At 46.5% G+C, this 19,135-nt stretch overlaps 1 protein-coding gene across 1 annotated transcript in view; it reads right to left on the minus strand.

The window, feature by feature from the left end:
- Positions 1-19,135, minus strand: part of GALNT17 (polypeptide N-acetylgalactosaminyltransferase 17) — a 538,869-nt gene that overhangs the window by 240,622 nt on the left and 279,112 nt on the right. The window contains exon 4 of the mRNA XM_003416636.4: positions 120-294. Coding sequence (XP_003416684.4) covers positions 120-294 — 175 coding nt within the window. The remainder of the gene's footprint in view (positions 1-119; positions 295-19,135) is intronic.

Raw genomic sequence — 19,135 nt, forward strand, 5'->3', positions numbered from 1 at the left:
AAACCAACTCTGCCTTCTCCATTCCAGAAGAATCAGTGAAAGGTGCCCCACCTCCCTGATTCCAGGCCTCCTGACCACATTACAGGCCCAAGTGCCCTACATCTGGGCTTATAACCTACCAGCCAGCGGTGAATTCCACGTGGGCATCAAAGAAGCCAGTGACCTGGCCAGTGGCCGCCTTCCAGCCCTCAATGCGAGCCCGGATCAGGCCTTCCCTCTTCTGATTACGCACCACCTTCACCAGCCCGGGGTAGCGTTTGTGGACGTACTCCTCCAAGGGGGCCTTCAGCTCCTCTGCAAACGACAAAACACAAGAAGGTCCCATAAACACGTCAGGTCAAGTTTGCGTCCAACCCACTGGGGTGATTGCAGATTTGTCTAAGAATTTGCATGTTCGTGATTTTCGCAGAGGAGTTCCTGAGTGGTGCAAAGGGTCCATGTGCTTGGATGCTAACCGAATGGTTGGCGGTTCAAACCTACCCAGAGGTGCCTGGGAAGACAGGCCTGGCGGTCTGCTTCCAAAAAGGTCATAGCCTTGAAAAAAAAAAAAAAAAGAAATCCTATGGAGCAGTTCTACTCTGCACTCATGGGATCACATGGGATCACCATGAGTCGGAATCGACCACACAGCAACTAATGATGAGAAATTCAGGAGAAAAGACAAGGCAGCGCGCTCTCAGGAGGCTTCTCCGACACACACGCTCAGGCCAGCCATGTTCTCACAGCTGACAACATACGTGACTGGCCCTGCACCCACTGCTGCAGGCCGGAAGGGGCCCTTCGAGATGTCTTTTCTCTGTGGTCCTTTCTCCTTCACGGGTCAACATTCCTGTCCTCCCACCACCCCAGTGGCCTGCTGGTCAACTTCAGTAAGGCCTCCCCCCGCACACAGAATGGTTCTCAGGAGTCTTGGTGGCCCAGGCCAACAGCCACGCACCGAGTGTGAAGGTCACAGGCTAGGCTGGTCTTAGGATGTGAAATAAGTCTCTGCCTGGAGCAGAAATGCCACCAAGGTGCAGAGGTCATGCAGCCAGGGACTGAACGCTCCTCCTTCCGTGACAAGCAGGTGGTAAGTGCTCTGTTTATAGGATCTAATGCAATCCTTACAGCAGCCCTAGGAGGTTGTTAGATTAATCCTATTAATTAACTAGATGAGTTCCATTTTGCAAATTAAGGAACCATCTTAGAGAGGCTAACCTGTCCCAAGGTCACACACTGAGTAATGGGAGAGCTGAAATGCTGCCCAAATTTGTGTCTTAGTATAGAAATCACCAGGCGAAGGGAGCGCAGCAGAGGGGTGCGTAGATCTATACAGACTTTAAGGAGCCTCGTCCTGAAGGTCACCAGTGGGACCCAGGAGCAGCCCAGGTGATTCTGAGGCAAGCAGTGCAGAAGTGATCCTTTGGAAAACTTTGTTGACTAGATTTTGCTCTAGAAAAACCTAAAAAGGGTGTGTGACCAGAAATTGTTCGGATTCCTCACTTACCAGCTACACATGGCAGCTTTTGCCAAATTAAAGTCATACATTTGCAATATATGTAGAAGCTGATTGCTTTGGGTCATGGCCATTTTCCTTGGGAATGGATGCAGCCATGTGACCCAGCAAGAACTAGAGAGTGGGGTGTTTAGATGGATGCAGGGGAGAGTCTCCAGGGGCACAGAGACCTATCAGCCAAAAGGCATGGATGGTGGGGGAGCACCAGGTGGGCTGTATGATATTACCATCTTTGAGGAGAATGAAATGGAACCTTGAGGAAGGAGTGTGGAGGGGGAGAGGAGCCTCTGACTCCCATGAGGTAGAACATGTGATTAGGAGTGTAGGCTGGAGTCAGACAGCCTGGGCTGAGGTCCTAGCACCACCCTTTACTAGCTGAGTGACCCCGGATAAGTTAGTCAATCAATTTGTACCTCAATTTCCTCATTTTTTTTTTTTACAGACCAGTTGCCATGGAGTAGATTCCAACTCAGGATGCCCCCTTGTCGTCACAGTAGCACTGTGTACCACAGGATTCTCAGCAGCTGATTTTTCAGAAGTAGATCACCAGGCCCTTCTTTCAAGGCACCTCTGGTGGGGGTTAGAACCTCCAACCTTTTGGTTAGCAGCCAAGCGTGTCAACCATTTGCAGAGGGAACCCCATCTACAGAAGGGGGACGATAAGAATAGTAGCTACCACACAGGGTTATAGAAAGGATTAAATGAGTTAACTTCGAGCACTATCCTTGGCATAGCATAAATGCTTAGGACTGGGTTGCTGGTACCTGGAATTACTGTTCCTCTTTTCCTCCACGTGGGCTTGGGGCACTTGAACAAGAGATTTCAGAGCAACCAGGAAACCTGAGGAAGCCATGTCTGAGATAGTAAAAATAGGTCTTTAATGCCTATAAGCTACAACTGTGGTTCTCAAATTTGAGGGTGCACTGGCACCAAGTGGAGCTGTTGAAGCAGATTGCCAGGGCCACCCCCACGGTTTCATTTTCAGATGCATTCGAATTGTGGTGTTGGCCAAGAATATGAAATATACTGTGGGCTGCCAGAAGAACAAACAGATGAGTCTTAGAAGAAACATAACCAGAATTTCCTTAGAATGAAGATGGTGAGACTCTGGCTCCCTCACTTGGGACGCATCATCAGATGTGTCTTTGGACACCAATCACTAGGAAAGGACATCAGGGTCAGTAAAGTGGAGGCTCAGTTAAGGCGAGGGAGGCCTCCCATGAGATGGACTGACAAAGTGGATGCGACAATGGACTCAATCATAGCAACAATCATAAAGATGGCACAGGACCAGGCCACACCAACAATCATAAAGATGCCACAGGACCAGGCGATGTTTCATTTTGTTATGTATAATGTCGCTGTAAGTTGGAGCCAACTCAATAGAAACTAAAAACAACAAAAGAGTGGGCTCAAGTATTTGCATTTCTAAAAAGACCCAGGGTGCCGTACTCCAGGACGGGAGCCACGGAGCTAGAAGATGCGTAGGCCACTCTTGGCACATGCTTGGTGCATAGCAAGCCCTCAACGAGCGTCATCTATTGTTGGTGTTTTTGCTGGTGTCGTCATCTTCGCCATCATCCCAGAGTTGATGAGGGGGCCAAGGGAGAAGGCAGGCTGTGAAGACCCTCTGCTTCTTCACTCACCAGGACCGGGGCAAGGATGACCACTGGAGTGGAGGGGCCCAGAGAACTTCTAGATGCCAGGTACTGACTTAGTGTGTCCTGCGTTTCCCTGCAGGTTAAGTAAATTTTGGGAACAGAAATTCCAGCAAAAAGGTTGGAGCAGCCATGCCTGCTTGGTTTTTCATTTATTCCCACAAGTTCTGGGTCTGCAGATGGGGGAGGGAAGGACATGCTATTGAAGGCAACGGACCACAGAATGGGCAGAGTGCCCACAGAACGGTCTGATGGGAATCCTACCCACTCACTAGGGTTGGCCCGTGATGGCAGGGATCTATGTACATTCAGGAGCGCATTCTGAGTGATCAGAGCTGGACAGCACGCCAGGGGACCAGCAGGCACCATTAACTCCTAGCTGCTAGGCAACTTAGGACCTAGCTCTGGCTCTGCCCAGTAGCCAGGTATTGGCTCCTGGCCATGTCAGTAACTACGGCTAAGTACCAAGTGGTTTCTGATTTGGTAAGTGGTTGTGATTAAGGCTGCATGGGAGAGAAAGCGTAGGAGTTTAGGAGGTTGATAAGGAGACTGTGGCTCACTATCACTGCCCTTCTCAAGGCTACTGAGTTGCGGATCCGAAAAGCCGAAGAGATGAGAGGATAATGCCTAGTCATCTGGTTCTAGATTGTAACTGTTAAATGTAAATGAGATGCTATACATAAAGCTATACACATTCAATAAACTTATTTCTAATAATAATCAGTCTCTTACTATTAGTAATATGGAAGTTACTATGACTAACTTCTACGAATGATAGTTTGCCCTTCATCCATCCAGTATCTTTTAAAGTCTGCGTCCCACTGAAGAGGGATAAGCAACATTCTCACTTTTACAAGGTTCAGGGACGTATTGTTCCAAACAAAATTGGAGTGACAGCCTATTGGCTTGCTGAGAACACTGAAGGAGATGCCACCACCCAATGCGCAGGGTTCAAGAACAAATGACACTGAGCAGACTTGACTTTTCAGTGTGCGATTCTGTACTTCACTAGGTATTGGGCTGTGCTCCTACCTGGACTCATCAACAATTCAGACACAAGCACTTCCTCTCTCTCAAGACACTTAAAATCTCATCAAGTAGGGGAGGCATGTTCAAAAATGGCAATATTACAAGGTAAATGGAGCTAAGCGCCGAAGAGAAGTAAAGGGAAAGTGCTATGGGGAGTCTTGCCAGCCCCCACAATTACATGAGCCAAATTCTTTAAGTAAATCATCCGTCCATCCATCCATCCATCCATCGGTCCATCCGTCCATCCATCCATCCATCTATCTACCTATGTCTCTGGCTCTGTTTCTCTACAGAGCCCTGACTAAGACAGAAGGAAACAGCTCCTCAACCTGGCAGGAGTAAAAATATCACACCCATTACTCTAAGACCCTTTATCATCCTTAACAGATGAAATTCCTCTTGGATATTATAATAACAGTATGGAAAACATTTTAGGTAAGTTTTTTTTCCTCACCACCAAACTCAGAGAAGAAAATGAAACCTAACTTCTACAAGAAAAAATGTTTCCCTTCCAGCATTATAAAATCCAATACTAAATTGGTCTAATGGCATTTGGGAACCCTTCTGTGTCTTCATGTTTTGAAAAATAGCGTTTGGATCCTCAAGAGGGGAGAAGCAAATGCTACCCACGATCAGAAAGGACTGGAAAGGGAGATATATCTTTCCTTAACAATAAAAGAAACACCTGTCAACCAGGCCTAAGGAGTTACAGGCAGTCACCAGAAAGTTATGAATCACGATAACTAAAGAAAAAAAAAATGATTACAGAATTACATATAGATCCTGTACTTTCAGTGATAAAAAAATAAATTTTATTTATAGCACAGAATAAATCATCAGTACACGCCTTTATCCCTACGCCTTGCTCAGAACAAGTGTTGAACTGGCAGGCTCCTTTCCACCTGCTCCCAAGGCCAAGGTCCCGCTCCCAAGGCCGGGGTTAGAACCTTGGTGCCATGTAGTTGTAGGCATGGGATGTGGCATGCTGTCCAGGGTTGGGCCGAGGCCATGTGCATACAATGGTGTGTGACCTTAACTCTCACCCAGTAAACCTTGCCCAGCTACCAAGCCTTGATGATGAGACTTATGGAATATTCTAGTTCTTACAAGGTCACGAGCCTCAGTGAAGGTAACCAGTCTGATAAGCTCAGTCAAGTGTTTCTCAAACTTGAACCTGCATCGGGATCATGAGTAGGTCTGGGCTGGGGCCCAGGAATTTGCATTTCTAACAAGTTCCCAGGTGCTGCTGCTTCTGTTCTGCAGGGCTGAGAGCTTCACCCCCTTGCCAAAGCCCATCTGTGACGAATTAGCCCCGTTCTTTACATCCCTCTGTGCTGAATAAGACTCATAAACCCTCCATAAGACAGACTGACGCAGTGGCCGCAACAATGGACTCGAACATTCCAGTGACGATCATGAAGATGACGTAGGACTGGGCAACACTTCATCCTGTCGCGCAGAGGTCGTCATGAGCTGGCGCCTACTCAACGGCGACTGACAACAACGCAGCTAAACCCTCAGTGAGATGGGCTGACACAACAACCACGACAACGGACCTGAGCATAGCAGCAACCACGAAGACGGCACGGGGCCGGGCAGCGTTTCACCCTGTGGTGCATGAGGTCAACCTGATGGCAACGAACAACTACCCAGGCATCTAGCAGCCCGTGTTGCCACAGCCCCTCTTTGATCTTCCCACTGCCTGGGGCCTTCTTGCCCCGCCTTGTCCAAGGCAGCGAGTCCCTTGGGAGATGACCTCAGCCTGAATGGTGAGGGCTCACCACGCCATTTCCAAAACTGGTGCCTTCGCTGTTGGCCACCCTGCACAGAGCAACCTCACGCTTTTTAGAATCCTGGTGTTTGCTCTCCCTACCATGATTCCTATTTGCAAAAAAAAAAAAAAAACGGGGGCATGCTGGAGGCGTCGGACCTCCTCTAGCTCCACAAGGGGAAGGAGAGAATCAGCATCGACAGCCCAAGGCTGATCCCTGTGAGGTGGACGTCACACATCCCTCCGTTCTCCAACCTTTTTACCAATTCTGACACCAGCTACCCTTCCCACAGCACTCTCTACTCCTCTGCTGGGTTTGATAATTTCTTGCAATGGCCACGCAGAACTCACAGACCATACTCACAGTTATGGGTTTTATTAGGGAAGTAACAGGTTACAATTCAGGGTCAGGGATGACTCAGAATACAGTTCTTCAATCAGGACAGCCTCTTCTCAACCGTGCCCATAGGCAGGCCTCTCTCTGGCCCTTAACCACTCATACCCTCGGCCGAGGCTCTGCCCTGCTCAGGCTAGTCTTACAAAGCTCTTTAGCTCTACCGATAAGTGCCCAGAGGCTCCCTACTCTGCCAGTCAGCCTTGGCCTGAAGGCGCTCAGCTCTCTGGGTCTGCACATCCACTGAACTGCCTTGCTCTGTGGGCCGGGAAGCCCACTATGCCATCTTGCGCCAGTCTCCCGGTTCTGTTGCCGCCATTTCTCTGCTGCCACTTCTTGCCGTCTTGCGCTGTCTCTGGTGTTACTGCTCTTTCTCTCTGTCTCCTGCGTCTAGGAGGTTCTGAACACAGGGACCTTAGGTCCAAATGTCATGTTCTGCTCCCGTCTCTTCTTTCTTGGTGGTAGTGGTCCGCCTGTCCGCCTCTGGGATGGCTCATTTTAAGCCTAGCAGGATGGTAAAACTGACTAATCCCCTCATTAGGGTTCTATCCATGTTATTTTCATGGTCACACCCCACAAGGGCACCACGCACCTTGTCTGCATTATTAACAAGCTAGCCAATTCCCTTGGTGGGCCACAATACCTAATTTGCATCGTCCCACTCAGTCATCTGTTGGGAGCTACAAGCACAAGGCAGAAAAGGCCACCTAAGAGCTGTCCATGACACCGCTCTGTTCCTACTACTACTGTTCCTTCAGCCCTACTGGCATTACTTCTGTTACCATCAGCACCGCTGTCACCGTCGCAGCCCCTCCCATCACTAATACCCTGCCCTGGAGTAGCAGTGGAGGTTTTGTTCTGCCCAAGCTGGGAAGGTATAGCTTGTGACAGCTGGGGATGAGAAAACAGCACATATGGCATATTCCAAGTCAGAAAAAGAAAAAGCCTGCCTCTAAGCTGGTGTTCCCAGGCTCCTACCTGGGAATCACCTGGGAGCCTGAGAAGCTGTCGGTTCCCCAGCTCCACTCTGAGAGTTTCTGACTTAGTAGGCCTACTGGGGTGCAGGAGCCCCGGGGTACTGCAAGTGGTTAACACACTCAGCTGCTAGCCAAAAGGTTGGAGGTTTGAGCCCACCCAAAGACACCTTGGAAGAAAGGCCTGGTGATCTACTTCTAAAAACTCAGCCACTGAAAACCCCCTGGAGCACAGTTCTACTCAGACACACATGGGGTTACCACGGTCAGAGCTGACTTGACGGCAGCTGGTTGAGTGAGGTGCTACCAATCTGAATAGCATCCCAGACGATTTGCACGCAAACCCAGCCTTCTTAAAAGCCTTGGTTGGTTCTAAGGGAGGGGTGCAAGAGGGATGTGGTTTTGTGATTTTAAGCTCCTAAGCCTCCCTGAAGACCTGATGCCATATTCTGAGGCTAGTCGGCTCTTCCGGTCACCATTTTGGTTATTTCATTGGCTGGAAGTCTGGTTGGCTGCCTCAGATTCCTGCCAGCCACTGTGGCCCCAGATGGAACTGTGCTCCTGGCCTGTTCACCAAGGTTACCCCCGACCGAGAGTGTCTGGATGATACATGTGTGTAGATAAGACTCCCCGTTCAAACCAGGTTTGAGTTCTCATGACCTGGTCACACAATGGCTGAGTGCTCGGCTGCTAACCAAAAGGTTGGTGGTTCGAACCCACCCAGAGGCTCCATGGGACAAAGACCTGGCAATGTGTTCCCATAAAGATTACAGCCTAGGAAACCCTTTGGGGCAGTTCTACTCTATCACATGAGGTTGCTAGGAGTCAGAATTGACTCAAAGGCACCCAACAGCAACAAAAGCCCCTCCACATCAGTGAGGGAGGCTGTCGGCCACTCTGAGGGAAGGATCTGGACCTTGGATCCGTGTTCACATCTGATGAGCTTCTCTCCATCCCAATAGGGAACTCCCAGCATGCCATGCTTGGGGGCCTAACAATAACCATCATGGGAAAGACATGGTCTTCAATGTGAGTGTTAGCACGGGCATGAGTCACGGCGCTCCACATTTCTGCAGCTTCTTTATTTCTGAAATAGTTCAATATGTTATATATATGAGGATGAACTCTGATACCACAAAAAGGATGCAAAAAAAAAAAAAAAGACTTAAAACACCTGGATTTTTGGGTCTACCTGATAATATCTTTATGCCTGAAATAACTAATAAATGCATTAAAATGGTCATACAAAGACCAATAATGACTTTTTAAAAAGTATTGTTTAAACATTTTTAAAGGGGTGAAGGAGAAATTTCATATTCTGATCATGTAGCAAATGGTTTTCTTATTTGTGAAAGGAAGATAGTTAAGTCCTAGGAACAAATTTGGGTTTTATACAATTTCAGAGAAGTTCTTTAAAAAAAAGGAGTCCCTGGGGGTACAAATGGTTAACGCACTCTGCTCTAACAGAAAGGTTGGAGGTTCGAGCCTACCCAAAAGCACCCTGGAAGAAAGGCCTGGCAACCTACTTCCAACAAACCGGCCATTGAACACCCTCTGGGGCACAGTTCTACTCTGACATGCGTGTGACGGCCATGAGTCAGAGCTGACTTGATGGCTACTGGTTGATTTTCTTTAAGAAAAAGAAAAAACCTCACTTTTGAAAATTTTGCAAAAAATACATGTGCATGCTACTGCTAGGGCCTGTCAGAGGGACTTGAAGGGCACCCTGCAAATGCAGCTTGAATTGTGTCCCCCCTAAAAATTGTGTCAACTTGGCTAGGCCATGAACCCCGGTATTGTGTGATTGTTCACCATTTTGTCATCTGATGTGATTTTCCTATGTGTTGTAAATCCTACCTCTATTATGTTAATGAGGAAAGATTAGAGGCAGTTATATTAACGAGGCAGAACTCGATCGACAAGATCAGGTTGTATCTTAAGTCAATCTCTTTTGAGATATAAAAGAGAGAAGAGAGCAGAGAGATGGAGAGACCTCATACCACCAAAAATGCAGAGCTAGGTAGGAGTGCATGTCCTTTGGATCCAGGGGTCCCTGCACTGAGAAGCTCCTAGATCATGGGAAGATTGATGACAAGGACCTTCTTCCAGAGGTGACAGAGAGAGAAAGGTTTCCCCTGGAGCTGGCACCCTGAATTCGGGCTTCTAGCCTACCAGCCTGTGAGAGAATAAATCTGTTTGTTAAAGCCATCCACTTCCAGCACCTCTGTTACACCAGCCCTAGATAACCGAGACTGGTCCCAAAGGGGAAACTTCAGCAGCTTCACAGTGAGGCTGGCCAGGCTGATAAGGCTCATGTCACCAACGCAAAGTTAGCTTTTTCGCTGACAATCACTATTTTAACAAACATTTCAAATACCACACTTGTCTGTACTTAAAATGAAATATTTTTATCCTAGAACTGCTAACCACGCTGACTAAAAATGTGAGCCAGCTAATCACGCAATGCTCCAGAACACTGTTCAGCCAGAGTAGCTCCCTTTTCTTAATTTAACCAGAGAATGGTCATTTATGGAGTGCTGGCTGTGTGTCCCATGGTGTCGTCATCACCTCTCCTGTGTTAACTGTCTGTTCTCAGAATGCCTCCGTGAGGTAAGGGGTATTATTATCCCCATTTTATAGATGAGAAAACTGAGGCCACGCAGCCTGTAAGTGGCGTGCCTGTACCATCATCATTCTGCCTCTAATCCTTGTGGGTGTGACGCTGTGACAGCTGGCATCTGGAGTTGTCTAATGGTGTAAACTGTGCTGACCAGGGCCGGCCCCAGGCTTGTCCTCAGGCCCTTGAAAGCCCTCTCACCCTTGCTTGCACACTTGCACACTAATGGCTGCTGTTGTTCGCTGCTGTGGAGTCAGCTCCTGACTCATGCAGAGCCCGTGCACAACGGAACAAAACACTACCCAGTCCTAAGCCATCCCCGTGATCGGTTGCAGGCTGGACTTCTGTGATCCATAGGGTTTTTACTGGCTGATTTTCAGAAGTAGATCTCCAGGCCTTTCTTCCTGGACCAGCTCAGTCCAGAAGCCCCACTGAAACCTGTTCAGTGTCATAGCAACACACAAGCCCCGCTGACAGATGGGTGGTGGCTGCACGTGAGGCGTACTGGCCAGGAAACGAACTTGGGTCTCCCGCCTGGGAGGTGAGAATTCTACCTCTGAAGCAGCACAATGCTGTTATAATAATTACTCAGTATATATTTGTTGAATAAGTTAATTTAAACTGCATACGTGCATAGATTTTTTTTCTACTTCCCCTGGCATTGTTCTGGAAGTTTTCGTACTTGGCATCGTCGTTCGTGTTTTGGCCTCAATGTTACAGTCATTCTGGCTTGGATCTCACACACCACCTATCTACAATCATCAGCACTGAAGTATCCTGGTGACCCGAACACCTGTATGCCTTGGCACTAATAGTCCCCTGAGGAACAAACGCACCTGACCCACCAAAACATACACCAACAGATGACTGGATAAACAAACCGTGGTACATCCACACAATGGAATGCCACTCAGCCATTACGGGAAACGAAAGCCTGACACATGACACGGCATGGATGAACCTAGAAAACATTATGCTGAGTGAAATAAGCCAGACACAAAAGGGCGAATATTATATAATCTCACTTACATAAAATATTTAGAACAGGCAAATGTACAGAGGCCAACGGTTAGGCGCTTGGGCTGCTAACCAAAATGTCGGCGTTTGGAGCCCACCCAGTGGCTCTGCAGAACAAAGGACTCTGGGGCAGTTCTGCTCTGTCACATGGGGTCACTAGGAGTCGAGATCGACTCCACAGCACCCGACACAACAATATTGAGACCAAAGTGCATCAGTGGCTGCCAGGGGCTGAGGAGACGGGAGTCACTGCTTGGGGGACACTGAGTTTCTGTTAACGGAGGGGGAATAATTTAGAAAAAGACAGCGGTGATGGTGGAACAGCATGACGAATGCAATCAACGTCACTGAATTGTACGTGTAAAAATGGCTGAATTGGCAAACGGTTTGTCATCTATTTTTACCATAATAAAAAAAAGAAAGAAAAAAGAGACGGCGCATCTAGAGAAACCTGCTGGGCCCTGAACCTCCGGGATGGTCCCACACAGAACTCTGCAGGGGCCACAGTGCTACGAGAGCACAGTCCGGCCTCCAGGGCCCTGGCCAGCGCTCTCGGGGACCTCGGCTCTAGGAGCAGGGACGGCGAGAGGGAAACGAGCATCGAGAATGCAGGAGGCAGTAAGGCGGAGGCAGGAGGCTGGGATCACAGCTGAGTCTCCGAGCAGCCCCCAGCTTTGTCAACTTCAAGGACGGGCCTGCCGACTTGGGGAGGAGGGCTGCAGCAAAAGGAGGCAGGAGCCGGAGGAACTTCGGGAAGAACGGGGGAGAATAAAAAGGGCTCCTGGTGGGCTGTAGGAAAGCATTTTAAAGTGATGCTGTAGCGAGATCAAAGCAGGGAGAAAAGAAAGCAAGAGGCGGGAAGAAGAAAGGGAAGAGATGTGAGGTGCAAAACACCAAAGTGTTAAACTAAATACATCACCCCGAGAGCGGCGCATTCACAAGAGAAGCTCTGAAAAAGGAAGCCATCCCGCTTTCAATGCCTTTGTTGAGAAATGTCTCTCCGCCGCTCTGTCCATTTATACCTCACCTGTGAAAAGACAGACACAAGCAGCCCAAACCAACAGGGAAACATGGTTGTACCTCTGGGTGGTGCCTCCGAATTGTTTCCTTAAATTAAAAGAGTGCTCTCTTATTTTCACCTCATCAAAAGGCAGTTGAAATTCTGGCATTTGCCACTGATTCTAATAATAACATGTGAATTTAAGCGATGAAATTTGTCTACAGGCTGCAGTGTGTTTTCTTTCATTGTGTTTCTTATTTACTGCAATATTGATTCGGAGTGCTCCGGAGCTGGCAAATCTTTCCCCTGAAATAGCAAAAGTCACAGTCATTAAGGTGGTGGGCGGGGGGGTGGGGTGAGGGTGGGGATCAACACAGAACACAGGAATCAGGAAGCCCTGCAGATTGTAGGGCCACCTCTCAGCTCAGGCGCTTCTCTCTAGAGTTTTCTTTAAACCCAGCTGGCAGCCAGGAATGAAATAACTCAAGCAAGTCCTCCACGCAGCTCCCATCTCTAGCATTTTACCTGACCTTTGCCGTCAAGTCAATTGTGACTTATAGTGACCCTACAGAATAAAGTAGAACTGCCCTACAGGGTTTCCAAGGCTGTGACCTTTTGGAAACAGATTGCCAGGCCTGTCTTCCAAGGCACCTCTGGATGGGTTCTAGTCACCAATCTTTTGGTTAGTAGCCAGGCACTTAACTGTTTGTGCCACCCAGAGACGCATATGAAATATCCAGAACAGGCAAATGTACACAGACCGGGGGTTATACGTGGTTACCAGCGGCAGATACTCATAACACAACCCAACAATTGCACTCTTGAGCACTTATTCCAGAGAAATGAAGACGTGTGTTCACACAACATCCTGTACACAAAAGTCTACAGCAACCTGCTGTGTAAAAGCCCCAAACTGGAAACAATCCAAACACCCGTCAACAGAGCAATGGCTAAGTGTGTCATGAATACTATACAGCAGTGAGAAGGAATGGGCCATTGAGACACCAACAACTCGGATGGATCTCAAGAGAATTATGCCAGGTGTAAACAACCAGGGCCCAGAGTTACATACTCAATTCCATTTATATGCTGTCTTAGTCATCAAGTGCTGCTATAACAGAAACACCACAAGTGGGTGGCTTTAACAAAGAGACACTTATTCTCTCACAGTAGCAGACTAGAAGTCTGAATTTAGGATGCCAGTTCCCAGGGAAGGCTTTCTCTGTTGGTTCTAGGGGAAGGTCCCTGTCATTATCTTCCACTGGTCAAGAAGTTTCTCAATGCAGGGACCCTAGGTCCAAAGGACACACTCCACTCCTGGCTCTTCTTTTTTGGGTTGTATGAGGCCCTTCTCCTCTCCGCTCCTTTCTCTCTTATATCTCTAAAGAGATTGACTCAAGATACAATCTAATCCTGTAGATTGAGTCCTGCCTCATTAACATAACTGCCTCTAATCCTGCCTTATTAACATCATAGAGGTTAGCATTAACAACACATAGGATAATCACATCAGATCACAAAATGGTGGACAACCACACAATACTGGGAATCATGGCCTAGCCAAGTTGACACATATTTTGGGGGGGACACAATTCAATCCATAACATATATAGTTCTTGAACTAACAAAATTATAAAGCTGGAGAATGGATTAGTGGTGGCACAGTGGTTAAGAGCTCGGCTGTTAACCAAAAAGTCAGCAGCTCAACTCCACCAGTCGATTCTTGGAAACCCTATGGGGCAGTTTTACTCTGTCCTATAGAGTTGCTGTGAGTTGGAATCAACTCGACAGCAATCGTTTTGGGTTTTAGGGGCTAAGGGGAGGGAAGAGGGCTGGGTATCTGTAAAGAGGGGTGGCATGAGGGAGTTTTGCAGCAATGGGGCAGTTCTGTATCTTGATTGTGATGAATCTACACACGTCATAAAACTGTACAGAACACCACACACACACACAAATAGGTGTACGTAAAACAATACGGTTTGTGGATTTTATGAGTTCTTGGGTGGCACAAACGGTTAAGTACTTGACTACTAACTGAAAGGTTGGAGGTTCGAGTCTACCCAGAGGTGCCTCTGAAGAAAGGCCTGGCAATCTGCTTCCAGAAGGTGACAGCCATTGAAAACCCCCTGGAGCACAGTTCTCTGCAACACATCGGGTTGTCCTGTCTTGGAATTGACTAGAGGGAGACTGGTTTGGTTTTTTTTTTTTTGTTTTTCTACTGATTTTACCAACGTTAAGTTCCTGGTTTTGATATCAGGCTACAGTTATCTGAGATGTTACCATTTGGGGAAACTGAGTGAAGGATACATAGGACTTCCTTATGCATGTTTTTTGCAACTACCTGTGAATCTATAATCATTTCAAAATAAGAGCAGAAAGCAACCGCTATATGAACCATCCACCGGCGCTCTCGCACCGTCGCTGTGTAAAGATACACACTCCCAGGTTATCCTCTTCTCTCCAAAGCCGGAAAATACACCAGGAGAAATAGAAACGCACAGCCTGGCCATGACTGCAGAGCCTGAGAGCAAACGCTGTCACATGGCTGCAATCTGGTTGGGGGCAAACCAAGTATTGCTTCCGACTAGGGAGGGCTAAAAGGCAGGTGGTAGTCCCACACTGAGTGGCTGGCCAGGCTTGGAGCCCTGTGATAACGAGGTGTCCCTCGGCTATGTCATTTGGACCCTCAACAACACAGCGAGCATGTTATCTCCCAGAAACACAAGACTTCTCCTATCTCTGCAACTATAAACCAAGAAGAAAAGCAAACAACACGAGTGTAGACTTCTTCTCCAGTACCCTTTTGGAAGTCCAGAGGGTATAACCCTCCACTTACAAAAGTGTTTGAACCTGAGCCATCTTGCTTTCAAGCTCTGAACACACCCAACAAAGAGAAGAAGCTGATCAGGTACGCTTGTCACGCAGGGCAACGTTAGTGCCAAGGTATACAAATGTCCAGATCACCAAGATACTTCAGTGGTGATTATTAAAGACAGGTGATTTCTGAGATCTGGGTCAAAATAACTATAGCATTGAGGCCAAAACATATACAATGATGCCAAATACAAAAACTTCCAGAACAATGCCAGAAGAAGTAGAAAAAAAATCTATGCAAATATGCAGTTTAAATTATTAATTTATTCCACAAATACATACTGAGCAATTACTAAAACTTAGCTTTTAGCATCGTGCTTCAGTGGTGAAATTCTGGCCTTCCATGAGGGAGACCCGGGTTCCACTCCTGGCCAGTGCACCTTGCGCGGAGCCACCACCTGTCTGTCAGTAGAGGCTTGAGCGTTGCGAGGATCCTGAACAGGTTTAAGCAGAGCTTCCAGACTAAGACAGACTGGGAAGAGAGGCCTGGTGATCTACCTCAGAAATCAGCCAAGGAAAACCCTATGGATCAGTGATCTAATCTGCAACAGATCTCGGGGACGGCACAGGACTGGGCAGCATTTTGTTCCGTCGTGCATGGAGTCACCATGGGTCAGAGGCCGACTGGACAGCAGCTAACAACAATGTGGACGGTATTGTGCTAGGCCCGGGAAATGCAGCACACAAGGAGCTAGGGATCCTGCCCTCAAGGGGCTAACATTTTAGTTCAGGAGCTGGGCAAGTAAACAAATAAAACATGGCGTGGTCAGTGTTACACCAGACCACACCCATGTGCCACAGGGGCAGAGAGGAAGGGCTGCCAACCCAGCCACACCTGGGAAACCCAGGAAGGCTTCCTGGTGTGGACGTCACGGCAGTTCAACACTAGAGAATAAGCTGGAGTGAACACATCAAATGATAGCATGCGCACACTCCACTGCTGCTTCCTTTATAATACTTCCAGCATTTGTACCATGTGCTCCACGAGTATTAATGGCCTCTCTACCTCACAATTAAAATTCTGCAGAAAAGCTGCTATTATTCCCAATTTATTCAAGTTCAGAGAAGTTACGTGTCTTGGCCAAGACCACACGGCTAGAGTCTGGGCCAGAATTTGATTCCGAAATTCTGCCACATGGTTGCTTAAGAAAAAGAAGGTAATGAAAGGAGTTAATTTTAAAAAAGTTAAAAATGATGATATTTTTAAAAAGTATTAGGGATCATAATACTAGAATGAAGCGCTTCTAATGCTGTTTTAAAGAAAACTGTAAGGCTGAAGTTACGTACACCTGAGTTTTGAAGACATAAGTAAACGTCCACAGGAATTTAGAAATGGAAATATCCAAAACCTAAACTCAACCCCTTTCCCCAAATCTGCTGCTCCTACCATACTCCCTTTTAATTAAGAAAAAAAAAAAACTTTCTTAAAATTTTTGTTCTGTTTTAGGTGAAAGTTTCCAGCGCCATTTAGTTTCTCATTCAAAAATTTCTACACAAATTGTTTCGTGGCACTGGCTGCAATCCATGTAACGTGTCAGCACGTTCCCCCCTTCCCTTTCCACCCTGGGTGTTCCGAGTCCAGTTGCCCCGTTTTCCTGACCCTTCCTGCCTTCACGTCTTTGCTTTTGGGCAGGTGTTGCACATTTGCTATCACGTACTTGATTGAACTAAGAACCACGTTCCTCACGCGTGTTATTGTTTGTTTTACACGCCTGTCTAATCTCTGGCTGAAAGGTGGACTTCGGGAATGGCTCCAGTTCTGAGCTGGCAGTGTGTATGGGGCTATAGTCTTGGGGGTTCTTCCAGTCTCAGTCAGACCAGCAAGCCTGATACTCTTTTGTGAATTTGAATTTTGCTCTACATTTTCTCCCACACTGTCCAAGACCCTCTATTGTGATCCTGGTCAGAGCGGTTGGTGGTAGTAGCCGGGGCCCATCTAGTTCTTCTGGGGTCAGATTGGTGGAGGCCATGGTTCATATGGTCCACTAATCCTTTGGGCTAATCTTTTCCTTACATTTTGGATTTCTTCATTCTCCTTTGCTCTGAACGTGTTGGGAACAACAGAAGATGTATCCTCCGTGGCCACTTGCAAGCTTTAAGACCCCAGAGGCTACTCGCTAAGGTAGGATGTAGAACATTTTCTTTACGAACTGTGCTACGCCAATTGACCTAGATGTCTCCTGAGACCATGGTCCCCGGTCCTCAGCCCCAGTAACTTGGTCCTTCAAGGTGTTCGGATGTGTCTAGGAAGCTTCCATGACTTTACCTTGGTCAAATTGTGCTGACTTCCACTATATTGTTTATTGTCTTTCCCTTCACCAAAGTTAGCACTTCTCTATGGTCTAATTAGTGATTTCCCCTCCCCAACCTTCCCTCCCTTGTAACCATCAAAAAAAAATTTTTTTCTGTGTGTAAACTTTTTAAGTTTTTGTAATAGTGGTCTCATACAATATTTGTCTTTTGTGGCTGTCTTATTTCACTCAGCATAATGCCCTCCAGCTGTTTCACGGATTCATCATTGTTCTTTACTGACGTGTAGGGTTCCATTGTGTGTATGTACCATAATTTACTTCCCCGTTCATCTGTTGATGGGCGCTTAGGTGGTTTCTATCTTTTTGCTATTGTGAATAATGTTGCAATGAACACGGGCGTGCATATGTCTATTCGTGTGACAGCTCTTATTTCTCCAGGATGTATTCCTAGCAGTGGGATTGCTAGATTGGATGTTATTTCCATTTCCAGCTTTTTAAGGAGGTGCCGAATCATCTTCCATAGTGGTTATACTATCGTACATCCCTATCAGCACTGCATAGCAGTTCCAATCTCCCTGCAACCTCTCCAACATTTGCTATTTTCTGCCTTTTTTTTTTTTTTTGATTCATGCCAGTAATGTCAGGGTGAGATGGTATCTCGTAGTTTTGATTTGCACTTTTCTAATTTTTTTAATGGCTAATGATAGTGAGCATTTCCCTGTGTCTGTTAGCCACCTGAAATGTCTTCTTTGCTGAAGTGTTTGTTCATATCCCATTTTTAAATTGGATTATTTGTCTTTTTGTGGTTGAGGTGTTCAAGTATTCTACAGATTTTAGAGATTAGACCCTTGTGGGATATGTCGCAGTTTTTTTTTTTTCCCCCATGTCCGTAGGTTCTCTTTGTATTCTTTTGGTGAAATCTTTTGATTAGCATAAGTGTTTGATTTTTAGGAGCTCCCAGTTATCTAGTTTATCTTCTGCTGTTTGTGCATTGTTGGTTATGGTTTGTATTCTACTTATGCCATGTATTAGGGATCCTAGTGTTGCCCCTATTTTTTCTTCCACGGTCTTTATTGTTTTTTAGGTTTTATATTTTGGTCTTTGATCCATTTTGAGTTAGTTTTTGTCTATGGTGTGAGGTATGGGTCCTGTTTCATTTTTTTACAGAACGACACCCAGTTCTGCCAGCACAATTTGTTAAAAAGACTCTTTTCCCTGTTTAATGGACATGGGTCCTTCGTCAAATATCAGCTGGTGACAGGTGGATGGATTTATATCTGCGTTCTCGATTCTGTTACATCGCTCTCTGTGTCTGTCATTGTACCAGTATCAGGCTGTTTTAACTACCACGGCTGCACAGTAGGTTTGGAGATCAGGTAGTGTGAGGCCTCCAACTTTGTTGTTTTTCTTCGGTAATGCTTTGCTTATCTGGGGCTTCTTTCCTTTCCATATAAAGTTCGTGATTAGTTTTTCCATCTCATTAAAGAATGCTGTTGGTTATTTGGGTTGGAATTGCATTATATCTGTAGATCCCTCTGGGCACAACTGACATTTTCACAATGTTGAGTCGCTTATCCATGAGCATGGTATGTTTCTCCATTTACGTAGATCTCTTTTGGTTTCTTGCAGTAGTGTTTTGTAATTTTCTTTGTATAGGTCTTTTATGTCCCTGGTTAGATTTATTCCTAAATGTTTTATCTGTTTAAGGGTTACTAAAATGGTGTTGTTTTCCAGATTAACTTTTCAGAGTTCTCTTTGCTGGTGAATAGGAATCCAACTGATTTTTGTATGTTGATCTTTTATCCTGCTACTCTGTTACTATTATTTCCAGAGGTTTGTTGTGGGATCTAGGGGGTTCTGTATGTATAGGATCATATCAACTGCTAAGCGGGATAGTTTTACTTTTTCCTTTCCAATTTGGATGGCCTTTATTTCTTTTTCTTGCCTTATTGCTCTAGCTAGGACTTTTAGCACAATGTTAAATAGGAGTGGTGATAAAGGGCATCCTTGTCTTGTTTCCATCCCAAGAGCAATGCTTTCAGCCACTGTCCATT

Source organism: Loxodonta africana, chromosome 12 (genome assembly GCF_030014295.1).
Source record: "Loxodonta africana isolate mLoxAfr1 chromosome 12, mLoxAfr1.hap2, whole genome shotgun sequence".
In the NCBI taxonomy this organism is placed as follows: Eukaryota; Metazoa; Chordata; class Mammalia; order Proboscidea; family Elephantidae; genus Loxodonta; species Loxodonta africana.